Source organism: Bemisia tabaci, chromosome 5, assembly GCF_918797505.1.
Source record: "Bemisia tabaci chromosome 5, PGI_BMITA_v3".
Lineage (NCBI taxonomy): Eukaryota > Metazoa > Arthropoda > Insecta > Hemiptera > Aleyrodidae > Bemisia > Bemisia tabaci.
In genome coordinates, this window is record NC_092797.1 from 21748430 (window position 1) to 21763781 (window position 15352).

A 15352-nucleotide genomic window follows, 5' to 3' on the forward strand; every position below is an offset into this window, starting at 1 on the left:
TAAAAAGTTCACTTTCTAAATTGCATATCATGGAATTCTTGTTTTCGTATTTTGTATTTTTGCAGTGGCAAATCTTTTCAATCCCTTGCAAGGATCTATTTTCAAAGTTATTCTCTTTAGTTTTACTCCAGATGAGTAAAAATTGTCCTATTATGAGACTAGGTTGAAGGGCCCTTTTAAATTTTCCTTAGTCACAATGTGAACCATGTGGGGACTTTCTAAGGAATAAAACTGTTTAAGAGCGACCATGAATACAGCCCTAAACTTATGATTGCCATGCCTTGGTGACAGTTCAAAGTATCAATTTGAGCAGAAATAATATGCAAGAAAAATTAACAAATTGCAATAATTTTATTTACAAATGAATTTTAAAAAATTGTTTACAAATCAATATAGGGTAAAGTTCTGTTAATAATCACACATTGCATGATTGTTTGATTGAAGGAGTGAGAAAATGAGCGAACAGAGGGAAAAAAATTATTAAAAGGAATTGCAGAGGTATGACAAAAGACTAAAATTTTGACAAATTCAAAAAAATTAACTGCATTACAGGAACACTTACAAGGAACAATCAGTATCTACAGAGTGATACCAACTGCATTATAAAAGGGAAAAAGAGGATTAAGGCCTGGTCTAGACAGTCTAACATAGTCGTTGTCGTGTGTTGAACCACTTGTTTCATTGAACTCGAATAGTCTAATTTGTCTTGCTGCTTTTCACCGAGAAAGAACTCTTCTGCCATCTAGACCAGGCCTAAGAGACAGAGATACAAACTGACCCCAAAGTCTGGATAAAAATTAAAAATCGCTGATCAATTAAAAAAGACAATATTACATACGTAAAAAGGAAACGAACAGTGAAATAATAAAACATTGGAATTATGTCAATGTAATTAAATAAGAAAATTATCAACTCTCGATTGGTTTAACATCATGGGGGCTTCATTATGCAATGTTGCAAAAACACAAGACTAAATTGTTCCTTCACTTTAGTAAAATATGACCGTGAAGGAAAGACAGTAAACATGCCTCATCTAAATTATTGAGTAAATTTTTCAGTCAACAAAATAAAAAATTCCTTTTTGTGTTATACTTGCTTTCCTCCTTTTAACTTTAGTATAATTTTTTCAAGTTTTTAAGGACCCTCATCACCACCGCGAAGGATATAGTGTTGAATTATTTTTGGAGGTATATGATTACGACGTGCATTAGTCTGAGCATGATGATCAATTATTTAGAGAAAACCTTTTAAAAATTAGTGTTCCATTATGTTCGTGGACACTGCGGTACACTCTCAGGTATACTAAAAAATGTGAAGGGTCAATTTAAGAATAGCTGTTTTATTTGAGAACGAGCCCAGATTTATCATGATTGCTTCTAAATATGGAGTTAATTAAACAAACGCAAACCATTAAATGGTCTACAAAATGTTAGTAGTCGAAATTTGGTTTGACTAAATTTTGGCCTGAAGATTGACTAGAAAATGTAACTGAGAATGAAAATGTGCAATTCCGAGTACACTTCAAAACTGAGGTGACAACATGTCTTCGCTTTGAATACTATCTGGGCCATCACTATCGCTATTACTGGAGGTATTGGTGCTACCTGGCATGGCGATTCGTGCATAATCATCCGTGTCGATAGATTTACAAAAGTAAATGGCATATTTTAATTTCTCTCGTAAGACGTATTTACTCGAATATCGAGGCATTTTGAGTAAAAAGAAGCAAGTGTAGCTTTCAGGTAAGAAATAGTCGGGTGGATTGTACTTGTCTAACACTTGCAGCACAAAATCACGACCTCTAAAATCTGCGATAGAACGTGGCAATCTGGTTCTACCCCAGACAAACCGCAAAAATAGTGATCGCTCTTGATTGGTGAATTCTTCCATGACCTCCCAAAACCACTGAACTAAGGGAGAGTGAGAGTCAACACCTTTGTAGGTTGCAACAGACTTTAAAAGACTCAGAGGAATGTCTGGATACCCACAAACCAAGACTTCTAACTCTGACCCGCTAAATAGTGAGAAGAGGGGGACAGGTACCACACGAGCAAGTCCCTCGCGTACAGCGGCTATTTGTGTATCAAATTCTTTGAGACGAAAATCAAGAGCTAGTCGGATGTACTCCATCTTGTTAGATGGAGTTATCTGCTGATGTTTTGAAGACAAATGTATGTCATGACCAGAGGAAGATGGAGTTGAGAAAGGCAATTCAAGATTATCAGAGCTCATATCGCGAATACATAGCAATCCGGGCAAGTAGTCTCGATCAATTTCAGTTAAATCAGCCAAGGTCAGAGGTGTGCCGGCGAGTAATTTCCAAATGGGTTCAGCTAAGTTAAGACTGAGAGGATTTCCTGTCCTTATGGCAATTCCCATTAAAATCCCAAGAAACTTAAACATTCTTTGATGGAGAGGTGTCTTAGCATCGGGATTGAGCAGGAAACAATCTCGATTAGCTCCTGCTTCATCACGCCCATTGGGTGTTGGAATTAACAGAGGTAAAGAACCGTTTTCAAGTTCATCACACATTTCAGCTATACTCTCATTATACCCTCCTCCACAGTCATCGACACTCTCACCGACGAACTTAACTTTCCAAATTCGGTGCGGTAGACACAAAATTTCGTCAGTTAATAATGACAGATTAGACATCATTTGACCAAAAACCGATTTCATTCCATTGGGTCCGGCAAGACCATCTTTGTTGCGGGATTTCTTGACTTGGATTCGGTTGAGTTCTACGACTGGACCATGCTGCCGATCTCTCACCATTGTTGATCTTATCACTTTCCTGAATATTGCCTCTTTGCAGCTGTATACAAGAATTCTTTTCAATTTATCTATACAAACATCCCCTTCAAGAGGGAACATAGTGAACACAGGGCAGAGAAGGTCAGCAAACTGATGTAATAAAATAAGTCTATTGCGCAAAACATAAAGTGACAAAGATGTTAAAAGATCATACTCAATTGGTATTGATGGAGGCAGAGCAACTGAATGCAGCAATTTGTCAGTGCTCCAGGCAAGAGTGTGCGCTGATCCACATGCAACACGGTTGATTTTCTTGCCGACTAATGCAAGCACCAGGCGGGGTCTTTCAATTGCGCTGGTGGTGCCATCACCAAGCTGGCCTTCATCATTGTCACCCCAGGTAAACACTTCACCTTGATCACTACATGCAACACAATGTAGTGAGCCCGTTGCTATACAGACTATTTTCTTCCCTTCTAAAGCTTCGATGATTCGAGGTCGTCTGACATGCTCGTGCGAACCATGCCCTAATCGGTGGTAATCACCCTTGCCCCAGGTGTATACACTTCCTGATCGAGTTAAAGCCACTGAAAACTGAGATCCACACTCAACTTTTATCACGCCAAGACCAGTTAGAGACTCTATTTTCATAGGAACTTTGCAACCGTCTGAGCCACCTCGACCAAGTTTACCATAGTCGCCATCACCCCATGACCAAACGGAATCGTCATCAGTGATGCAGAGTGTTTGTGCATCCCCGCTTCCACAGGCTACATCAACAACACGGTATCCCAATAACGTTTCAACCAGTGTAGGAACCAGCATATCCTCACTGTTGTCATGTCCCAGTCGTCCATAGCGGCCTTTCCCCCAGGTATACAGCTCACCATTGGACGAAATAACAGCTGAGTGAGCCCCACCGCATGCAACATTTACTATTTCTTTCCCAACCAAAGCCTCGATTAAAGTGGGGTTCTCGCAAGTGTTTCTGTTGCCATGACCAAGTGTCCCATCTTCTCCTTCGCCCCATGAAAAAACTTCACCTTCAGATGAGAGGGCTAAACAGTGCTTGCCTCCAGAATTAACAGCAACTTTCTTGATAAAAACATTTTGTAGCGTTTCAATTAGAGTTGGTATCATGAGTGTCTCAGAGCTACCAACTCCAAGTCTTCCACCTGCACCTAAACCAGTGGCATAAACTCTACCATCAGTAGTGACAACCATTAGGGTCTGTTCTCCACCGACTATTTGGGCTGGTTGCAGTGCGGACAAAGCTTCACAGGGCGTTGGAATTTTGACTTTAGACCCTTCTACACCACCCAGCTGGCCACGATGGTTATGACCCCAACCGTAAATGATACCACTTTTACCCCAGGATGAACACCAGTCTTCAGGACGCCTACTTAACCAAAGTAGGAGTTGTTCATCATGCTCTAATTTGAAAACATTGTGATTTTCATGAGCAGCGATGGCTGAATCTGCACACCCATCAACTTCGACTATCAGTTTTCTGACCTCTGAGCAGAAGGATTCAGGTATGTCAGTTCGGTTAATGAGAGAACTGGCAACTCTCGATGCAATGCAGTACTTTTTGAACCAGTTCCACTTGGGGTTGTCACTACAACATGGTAGTACATCAAGCTTCAATTCACAAGCAAGAGCGATCAAGGCTTTGAAAAATGCACTGTGCATCAGCTGCTGGTTTGCTTTGACGATAGGATCTTCAAATTCATACTGACGGAGAAGAGCTTCAGGCAAACCTTGAAATAAACTTACAAGAGGAGAGTCACCACTTTTCGAGCTCGACATTATTGATGGAATATCAAGACAATTATTGACAGGAAAACTTACTAGCTTCCTCAGCTGTTGGAGGCACCACATTCGCTCCCGTGATGAAAGAGAGGACAACTGAGCACAGGCTGCTAGTGCAGAGGCTAATCTGGTTGCCAAATTCATATCTGGTACCAAAGGTAGACAAGAATCTAGTAGACACATAACTAATTCAACTGATGGTCGTGACAGTAAATCTCTGTCTGATCCCATTCTTGCTTGGGTTGATATGATCGGATAGACGGTGAACCGCCAACCCCAGCCATTGATCGAGCTATCACTAGTAAACTTCCAGAATAATTCATTGCCTTGTACTTCGAGGGGTGAGGACCAGTCATTCAATTCTCGTCCTGAGCGTACACTAATAGTTTTCCCACTAGCATCCATGATAGTTAAAGGATCGTGCTTACGTTCAGTTGAACACTGTCTGTCAAATTCAAGTCTTAGAGATTCGGCACCGGGAATTTTTACGTGACCACCTAAAGAGTCATCATCAACATAAGGATGACTACTTTCTTGTACAACTGGCTGAGGGGCTGACAAAATATTATTGCTATTTAAAGCAACATCTTCGAGCTCAGTGACACAAAGTTCAACCAACATCGAAGCGACATGACTGAACGAAAGAGCAAGACTAATCAAAACTTTGGTGATAGTTTCTTTGGAATCTTTACCTGCTCGGTCTACAATAGCAAGCTTCAATAAGTCCACAAGCATTCGTGCATCATTTAAACTTAAGGAATGAACAATTTCACAGACGGGTTGATTACAACTTTTGTCTGCCTCCAGATCTAAAATCTGATTTTTCATTGTCATTGCAGTGACCGAGACAGCAGTGGATATTCTTGAGGACAGGCTGGTAGAACTCGAAAAAGAATATTGAATGGTGTCTGGACTTTCCAAGATCGGTTGCAAGCTCAACATGACACCATCTGCCGATGCTAAGGCTTCACCTCCATCAGAGGGTATTTCTACATTTTGCCCAAGTCCAACAATTGAACTGCTCTCAGGGCTTTTGATTTGAAAGTCTGAAATTACTTGATTGGATAAAGCTGCAACTACGATGTCACGTGCATACATTATACATAATCCATTTACTAAATGTTGCAAGGCTAGCTGTTTCGTCGAAATAACTTCCAAATTCAAAACGCTATCGATAAGTAATTTGTTTTCTGCATTGGCCTCGTTTTGTTTTGGTTTTTGTTGTTTTTGGACATAAAAAGCTCCAAGCGAATCTTTAGCAGACTCAAAGGGGACTGGTTCCAGGAGAGCTGTAGTTGGTTCATCGACGACATTCCAAGCTATTGAGTGAGATGATCCGCAAGCCACTCGATTGATATGAACATCCCCAAAACCTTCTATTGGAGCTGGCCGTCTGTTGACAAGAGTTGTGCCATTGCCTTGCTGTCCATGGTCATTATCGCCCCATGCATAGACCTGACCTGAATCAGTCACAGCCAAACAGTGTAAGGCTCCAACAGCTACATCAACAATTTTCAATCCTCGTAAGCCATCGACGAGAGTCGGCTTGCGCACATGGGAATCAGAACCCAAACCTAAACGATAATAATCGCCTTTGCCCCAAGTCCACACCTGGCCGGATTTTGTGAGAGCCAATGAAAATTGGGCTCCACACTCAATGTGACAAACTTCTAGATTATTCAAAAATTCAATGTTGCATGGAATATCACAGCCGTCACTACCACCTCTTCCTAATTTTCCAAAGTCACCATCACCCCATGAAAAGACCATTCCGGTGTTAGTCAAAGCAAGAGTTTGAGCATCACGGCTACCACATGCTACTTTCACCACATGTTTCCCTAGAAGCGATTTGACCAGCTTTGGGCGATACTGAGAGAGTGAGTCACCATGACCTAATCGACCGTACTCTCCAAGACCCCACGTGTATAGTTCTCCGTTTGACGAAATAGCGGCACTGTGTGAACTCCCACACGCTATGTCACGCATTCGTTTCGTTTTGAAATACTCGATCATGCAAGGTTTATCTGAGCTAAGCTGATGACCATGTCCTAATTTACCATCATCACCCTCGCCCCATGAAAAAACTTTTCCATCAAGAGTTAGGGCCATGGCATGCTTACCTCCTGAATGTACGGCAACCTTCTTGATAACATATTGGCTTAAAGCTGAAACCACTCGAGGAATTGAGACGTTATTAGTTTGACCAAGACCTAATCTCCCATTTGTGCTTTCACCGCAAGCATAGAGCTTACCATCTTGAGAGACAACAAAAAGAGACTTTGAGCCGCCTGCAATATGGATTGGTTTTAAAGATGAGAGGACTTCAGAATAAACAGGATACTTCACTTTTGAGCCTTTCAAACTGCCTAGTTGATCTTTGTCATTGAGACCCCAAACAAAGACTTTGTAACTTAATGAATCTTGCATGGTTGAATAATCAGTGGACAAGAATGGAATTAATGGTTGTACATCAGTTTGAGCTTGTTTCTTCTTGCCAATCAGTTGTAAATTATGAATCTTGCAGTCGATACCACCATTTCGACACTGTTTGATGATAATCTCCACGCATTGATAGTAACGATTTAATCCTGATAACAGAGTGACAGTGGTATCAGTTGATGATATATGAATGGAATAAAGCTCATACAGAGCAGCAAATGATGAGCCAGCATTGACAACAATACAAGATGGCATGTAGCTATTGTCAGCAGGGTTTAGGGTGACCTGAAGTTTATGAATTAAAACATCTGGGTACATTTCGAGTCGTATCCAATGCTCCCCTTGCAAGCCACAACTTTGCCAATAGGTTTCCGGGTTTCCATCTAATAAATTATAAGCAGTATTTTCCTTTGATGAGACAGTCAATCGGTAGATACTCTGAGTCCAATTATCAATTAGGTTGCTGGGTTTGTTATCACTATCAAGCACACCAGAGAGGCTTGACTCACGAAATTTTGACACATCATGATGAAGTTTCTGATGAATGCTGAAACAGCTACTACAAAAGTAATTCTTGTTATCGCAAGATTTGCACTTCAGATTAGGTCCAGACAGTAGCATAGATTGGCACAAAGAGCAAACATTTTCTTTGTGTGGCTCTACTAGATTGACTTCATCCACTGATCCAGACCAGATATTCTTTGACGAGAACTCAACATATAATTTTCCGGTTAAACTGTCAATGCTTTTCACTATTCCAATACCATGAAAATTTGACGATACTTCAGGATCAAAAACTTTAATCTTCACCTTGTCTCCAATTTCAATTTTCGATTCTGATGACACTTTTGATGGGCCAAGTAGTTCTATTTGTCCAAATTCAACCCACAAAGGTATTTTTTGAGCTTTCCATTCCACTAAAACCTCTAATTTCGAACCTTCGTTTTCTTCAATATTCAATACTGTTCCTGTGCTACCCTTGCAGACAGTTTCTAAATTCTTACGGCATCGGACGAGCATTCCTACTTTACAATTATTCCTTACATAATTAACATACTCCTCGAAGGTTTGGAAATCAGTTGGCTTATCATAGGCAGAGGAGCTATTGTCTTCTGTATTCATGTCATCGGACGAGGAGGAATCTTTGTCGGAGCAAATATGGATGGACGTACAAGATTCATTTTCTTCTGAGAAAAAATCAACATGATCTAGTAGCCAGGTGATGAGTGGTTCAATCTCGCAATGCTCTCCAACAAAACTGACTGCTGTTTCCACTGCTCTTTTAGAGAAACCCATTTCAATGAATTGATTCACAAAGGGTGATTGAGACGTGACTAACACTTTTGCTTTGGAACTTTTGCTATTGGATGGATCTGGGTCCTCTGTGATGAACTTACACTCAGCTGATAGGTGCTGACATATCTCAGTAGCTGCTTCTTCAAGCTGTTGACGACTGTACTCTGGTTTTAAGAGAGAAGGTTGCGCTGCAGCAGAAATTAATCGCTGCAACATGAGAGAGTTGGAGTGGCTCAGAAACGTTCGTAAGTAAGTTGTGTGACTGAACAAAGCTGAGCAAGATCTGAGGGCTGCAAGTACCAATTTAACTTGGCTGATGCTTTTGAATTCGTGTGACACAGTTACTGTAGAGAGGGCAGCTGTCCAAAAATTTTGAAAAATATCATCCATCGGTAATTTTTCAAGCTTAAAGTTCAAAATTGGTACGGGCTCTAAATTTTCTGAAGGTAACGATTTGAACGCTCCTGTATCATGAAAGTGAACAACGAGTTTCCCTTGCTTCCCTACATTACACACAGTGCCCAATCCATGATCTCTGACTTGCACCACAGAGCCAATGCGACATTTTGGTTCAACTCCACCAATCACCAGTAGTGGTGCAATAGCACTGACTTGTTTGCAACTGATTTTGCTCTCAGTAATGCCTTCAAATTTGAGTTGAGTTAAAAGCTGGATTGTGATTGATAATTTTGATGCTAGCAGTCGATTAAAAGACAATGTCCAATTTGGGTGGCTGTATAAAATGCGCAAGAGTAGAATACTTTCTTCCAAAATGGTATTACTCCTGGATACAAACAAGGAAACTTCTTCAGAGCCTACATCGGACACTTTCAGAGGCTTGTTTTGAATGGATCCTGAACAAAAAGCGGTCTGTCCGACGAGAGTAAATAACCTTTCTAAGATGATGTACCGTTTATTAGCATCAACAATACCATTTGGAAGAACAACTTTTAGCAAAGAAAAAGCCATTAATTGAGAAACGATATTCACACTGTTGCTGTTGGACGCAACAGATAGAAGTAAATCCAGCCAAGACTGAGTACAAAATATACGGCACAAAGCATTACAGATTGAGACAGATCTGACAAACCCAAGAGTGGCCCACTTTCCATCCATGTCGATTGTCACTCCTGCCTGATTCTTTTCACACAACTCTACACCTTTCCTCAAATGATTGCTGAATATTCTGATAGAGGATTCTGACATTTGATCTCCTTTAAGACCACAAAGAATTGAAACAACCTTAACAAAATTTAAGTATGACGATTCGACAGCTGTCCTTGGATCAATAATATCCGGCATCTTCTTGGAAGTTTCTTCAGTGCTACCTAAATTTTCCTCCTCCGGGGCAGAATTTGAAGCTAACTTCAGATCAAATTTTCCTTCGTTTCCCATTCTGTAGGCATTTGTGGCACCATTGTCCCAGCGGACGCGAATCCATCCATCCTCCAAACCTCTGATCACTCTTCCTTCTCCAGGTGGAGGGCCATCTTGATCACCCCAATTCCAATTTGCTCCTCTAATAACTTTGACACCAACTTTAAATAAACTACTGACATCAGATTCGCGTAAAGTACTAATATTTTGCTGAAAACCATGAGACTTGTTTTTATTGATAGGTACCAACTGTTTGCGCTTAGTTTTGGAACTGGACAAGTTTATCCATTTGTAAATACTTTCGATGATGGCTAATGTTCCAGAGTTCAGTATCAAACCTAACTCATTACTATTGTGTGCATTTGTTATTAAGTTGAGAATAGCAAGGAAAAACCTAACACAGACGATTTGTTTCACATTTTCTAGATTTGGTGGATGATTTTTAATAACTATGGCAATTTCTCTTAGATTGGAGATACACCATGAGGTGACTTTAGATTTAATCAAAAGTATTTCTGCTTTAAGCAAGGGGGTTACCAATTGAATATCATCTAGACAATGAGACAGCTCATAACTTGCCAAACAATCCTCCGGGATCATACTGGAGAACCCGTTTAGAAGACTGTATTTTATGGCTGATGAGTTTGTTTTCTTATGAAGGAATGTGTTTAAAAGAGCATACCCTTCCTTACGTAATTTAGCTCGCTCAATTTGACAGTACATAGCTTTACGCAAGGTTTCTACATCACAGCTGTCTTCTTGAAGGAGGAATTCAACGATTGAGTTAGTAAGTTCAGTTTTGTCGCAATTTTTAGACAGGAAAGGGTCAAAATACTCGCTTCCTGCAATCAGACAAAGAGAAGAGATAGAATAAGGATAATTTCTTATTTTTCAATAAAAGCAGTCAGCATAGCTTTTTTCATTTGCTTGTTGATGGTATTAAGCGAGGGGAGATCTGTCACAGTAAACAAATTAACGCTAGCCCTCAAACGGTTAACGCAGAAAACTTGTGTTGTTATACGGTGGGAGACCTCTATGGGTACTTCATTCTACGTAAATTAACTTGTAAGTTGAAAAAAAGGGGAGGCTTCGCAGGGGGGTATACATTATGAGGGTAGTATTTTTGAATTTTAGAATTTGCGTTTTCAATTGGGTGTTGTTTCCACAAGCAGTTTTTGGGAGATAAGTCTCGGATTCAAAGCACGCATAAGAAACTTCGGTGATTCTTCGCCATTATTATCTTCACGAGTAATAATGGGAGTAATAGTGGATGATAAAGCGGAAATAGGGTAATAGGAAGGTAACAATTTACCATAATAACATTTAAACAAATTATTGAATGTTAATAAAAATGAACAAATGAGTGAGCAAAAAATGAATCACAGTTTGCTTTGGCTCATTTACTTTCTCTTAGTTGCTCAGGGAAAAGCAAATAACATTGATTGAGTCAATATTTGTTTGTAGGCGCAATTTTTTGCTCAAAAAATTGAGGGAAAATATCCCCTCCTTCGTTAAAAAGATCAATTTTTTCTGGAGCACAATAAACGGTAAACATGTCCGTTTTTTTACCGTAAAATTACATTTTAAAGTTCCAAATGATGGATACTTGTCTAATTTTACCTGTAGTGAACAAAACTGCTTCTTACAAGCAATACTTCAACTAATCTCCTGCTCTCTTTGGGCAGACTAACATCCGAAATGCCAAAGTAATAGAGACAATTTCCCTAGTAAAAAATAAAGACCATAAGAAATGGTCTTAATGTGAAAAATGCTGCAATAAAATAAACAGTAGTTATGATGAAGAAGAATCATGAAGGAATTTTTTGGCAAGGGATCACTGTAAATCGGTATCTTGGAGTCCCACCCTTCAGGCACAGTTATCTCATTCTTTTCTGGTTTCCGATCGGTTTTTTACTACAAGCATCAGACCATTGATTTATCTTGGTGTTTTGAGGTAGTGACATATACTTCCCAATTCCTGAAAAACAATTCTAGGAGACCTCTTTAAAAAATGCAGTGAGGGTTAAAGGTAAAATTAAAGGTCACTGTAAGTACCCCAGCCTCCCCTTTTTATTGTAAAGATGGTAAATTCTCCATACCACAAGAGATTTTTACAAAACATCATCAAAAGAAATTCTGAACTAAAGGCACTTTTTCTTTGCATGATATCAGAAGAAAGTGAAATGAAAATGAAGTTAAATTTAAAAATACTACTTCCACTAGTAAAGTAAAATGAAATAAGGCTCAAGGTCATGCTCTGAACTCCTTACTTACCAAATTTTCCAGCTTCTTTCTTGAGATTGCTCTTCTCCGGACCTATTCCTTTTTTCTTATCGTGGTCCAGGAAAAATGATTTTCTTTTTTCATTAAAACTGTCGGAATCACTTTTTCTGTTTTCACCACCACACTCAAAAGAACTAACTTTTTTCTTATCACAGGAGGACTCCTCTTTTTTATAGTCTCCATGAGCTTCTGAATTTCCTTCCTCCTTACTCCCGCAATTACTATCACAGCCGAATTTGTCATTGATTACCTGCGAAAGAAATTTTAATGATACAAAACTTGAATAATTCAAAATAGAAAAATTGTCCGACTAGAATATTGCTAAAAAGAAAATGTAATTTTCTGCTATGTGCTATCGAACTAACTACAGGTACACCCTTCTTTACTACAAGATGCAGCTGAACAGTAATGCCTCTGTGCTCTGAGCTTGAGAAAAAAAGGCATTTTGGCAAAAACCAAAAATATCCTTAAAATAGATATCGTGAGCTTTCTGGCAGTTTATTAGAATTTGATAATCACAATTTATTACATTTTAACATTAAGAAAATTCCAAGTATGTTTAACCATTAGATTGAAAGAAAATTTTGCAGATAGAAAGTCACAGGACTGTAAAGCTTTACAAATGCAACATATTTTGAGATACCTTGTGCAATCAGTTAGAAGGTACAACAGTCAACCTTAATCATTATGAGAGCTGCTTTGACTGAATGCTTCAGTCTGTAAAAATTGCAAACTCATTAGGTCGAATTTTCCGTCATGTTTCAAAAAGAAGATTGACAATTGACTTGTTGATCAAAGAAAACTTTACAGCCATCGGTATGCATAGCTTATACATCGCATTTCAATGGCAGAAAAGCATCGGAAAAGTTTAATTGACTCAGGAAGAGTAAATTGTTGAAAAGAACCGTAAGTGGATGTGACAAATTCAGTATTTTAACTACCTTAGGAGGACCGATTTTTGTTCAAATAAGCAGATCTTGCTTTCAATTGCTTTCTTCTAACGTCTTTTTTTTTAAGTGAAACTAAAATCAGCTTGATAACTGCTCAGTATTTAATCACAGCTTTAAAGTTGTACCTACAGTTTTGATTAAATATTAAGATAAAAGCTATAAACCATAGAAAATTCATGGAATATAGTCTATAATTGCAACAAAAAAATATTTAATTTTCAATATTATCTCCAAAGAGAGTTATCCCCAAACAGCACCTCTTGGTATAACCCTCCTGAGCTAAAATGGCGCCCACTCATAGGAGACCAATGCATCCTTAATCTACACCTTGAATGAAAGACATCTGAAATTCTGAGCTTCCTCCAACTGTTTTTGGTTTCTCCCTGAAGTATATAAATAGACAAAAATAATTCTTACGGTGGATTTTTCCGACAGTAATCCCAGTTTTGATTTCTTTTTCTTCCTCAAATCAGAGCTGACTTTGCGGCAAATTCTTCTCCAGGCAGATTCAGAATGAGGAATGCGTAAATTTTTTAAGCCATTCACTTCATGGCTTACAGCAGGTCGAACTTCATGAAGTAAAAACCTTAAATCGGTCGAAATCACATTGTAAGTTTACAACAGAATTACAACTCAACGAATTGCATAGCTTTGTTGATAAAAAATACTATAAATAAAAACAGATGTGTCATAAACTAAAGATAAAAAATAAATAAATAAGTTAGATTATGGTAAAACAAGACACATACATGGCAACCGAGAATTTGATTCTTAAAAAAAAGCTTTTTCTAGAAAACCGGAGAATAAGCTAATAAATTAAACTGAAATGAGCACTCACTAAAATAAAAAAACCAAGGCCTTAAATGCTTTGCGCCTCACCTCAAATAAATATTGTGGCTTCAACAGATAAACTCATGAACCTACTCATCATAGACTTTGCAAAACTTATTTATGCTGCACTGTTTTGGTGTAAACATGCAGTATACTCTCTATTTTAGGTCATATTTCCCAGATTTTATTTATAGTGGATGTCTGAAAAATTTGATTAATCGACTCTAAGAGCATCACTCTTTGGTCATTCAAGTCAATAATTTCACAAGTAACAAATGAAAACCTTTTTTTCTTCAGATGACCAAAAACTAAATTCTTACCTGCATTTATCTAAAATGGGAGAGCAAACTTCTTTGTAGGACCGACTTTGTTCCTGCCGAATCTTGATCAGTTTTAACTTTGTCTGATTAATTATTTTGCCTATAAAATCTAATTGTCTGCTTGAAGCATCGATTGTATCTACCAAAAAGAGAACAAAAAATAAGTTATTTATGAAATTATACCAACATATCGATACAACTAAACGATTAGTCCAGAATTACCTTATTCCTATGGAGGTTGTTAAAAATAATTATTCTCAGTAATCAGTTGCTGGTCAGTAATTTATTCATCAAGATTATTCAAACTGGAAATTTTAAATTCAATACATATGTTGGAAATTATGTTGAACACATACCTAATTTATACATTATTTATACATTCTCCACAGACCTAACTCGTAAATTGCTTGATGACAAACACTCTTTTGTTAACAAACAATTTTTGACCAAAAATATACAGTACAAAGTGTAATTAAATCACTCTCTTTGTTTCGAGTTCAAATAGTAGAATAATGACATTGTAGTACAATAACTCAGGTCTTCACTGAGGTTTTCAATTTGCTGTGTTTATCCAGTACAAAGAGGGGTAAGTGAGTACTTCCATTCATTTAAAGGTGCCCTAGTTACATATGAATACACCATACACCTCGGGTTACACCTTTACACCTTAGGCACGAAATGAAAATTACAATATTCAGGTTTATTACATAGAAAAGTTCAAAATGTATGAAAAAATTACCTTTATCCAATGATGGTAAGACTGTGGTATGAAGAGAAAGATGTTTGATTAGAACTGCAATTAGTAGTCTAATTACTTCTTCGACAGGATGATCCCTTGAAAATTTCACACTCTCAGAGCCTTTGCTGCATTTTTCTAGGATGTTTTGAAACATGACAATCACTTGGTCCTGAAAGCGAAAAAAATGGAAAAAATGTAAGAGATTAACAATAAAGAAAGGAGAGGCAAAATTCTTACAGAATATATTTGAAATACAATCAGAGGGTCATACAACTACACAAGAAACAGAATATTTAATGGATATACCCAGAAAGATGCCTGAAAAATGCCTACAAAATTTTGAAAAATTGCATTTTGCTGCTATTGGCATTGACGTAACAGCCCGAGTGATCATATTGGTATACAAAAGGTATGACTAAAAGAGTAAAAAAACATTATTATTTCTGCTATTCAAATTATCAAAGTTCTTCTACCTAATTGGAAACCACTCCAAAATTATTCTGAGTTGTGACGTCTTTGGAAGATGCTGAGAGATAGCTGTTACTCGAGGT

The 15352-nt window shown here is 38.1% G+C and overlaps 1 protein-coding gene across 2 annotated transcripts in view; it reads right to left on the reverse strand.

The window, feature by feature from the left end:
* Nucleotides 1-332: 332 nt before the first annotated feature.
* The window catches only part of HERC2 (E3 ubiquitin-protein ligase HERC2), a 35626-nt gene continuing 20606 nt past the window's right edge, over nt 333-15352 (reverse strand). For both annotated transcript variants that reach the window (XM_019050851.2, XM_019050849.2), the window contains exons 20-24: nt 14802-14970; nt 14063-14201; nt 13329-13497; nt 11953-12211; nt 333-10520 (exon numbers count right to left, since the gene is read on the reverse strand). In XM_019050851.2, coding sequence (XP_018906396.2) covers nt 1522-10520; nt 11953-12211; nt 13329-13497; nt 14063-14201; nt 14802-14970 — 9735 coding nt within the window. In that variant the 3' untranslated portion in view covers nt 333-1521. The remainder of the gene's footprint in view (nt 10521-11952; nt 12212-13328; nt 13498-14062; nt 14202-14801; nt 14971-15352) is intronic.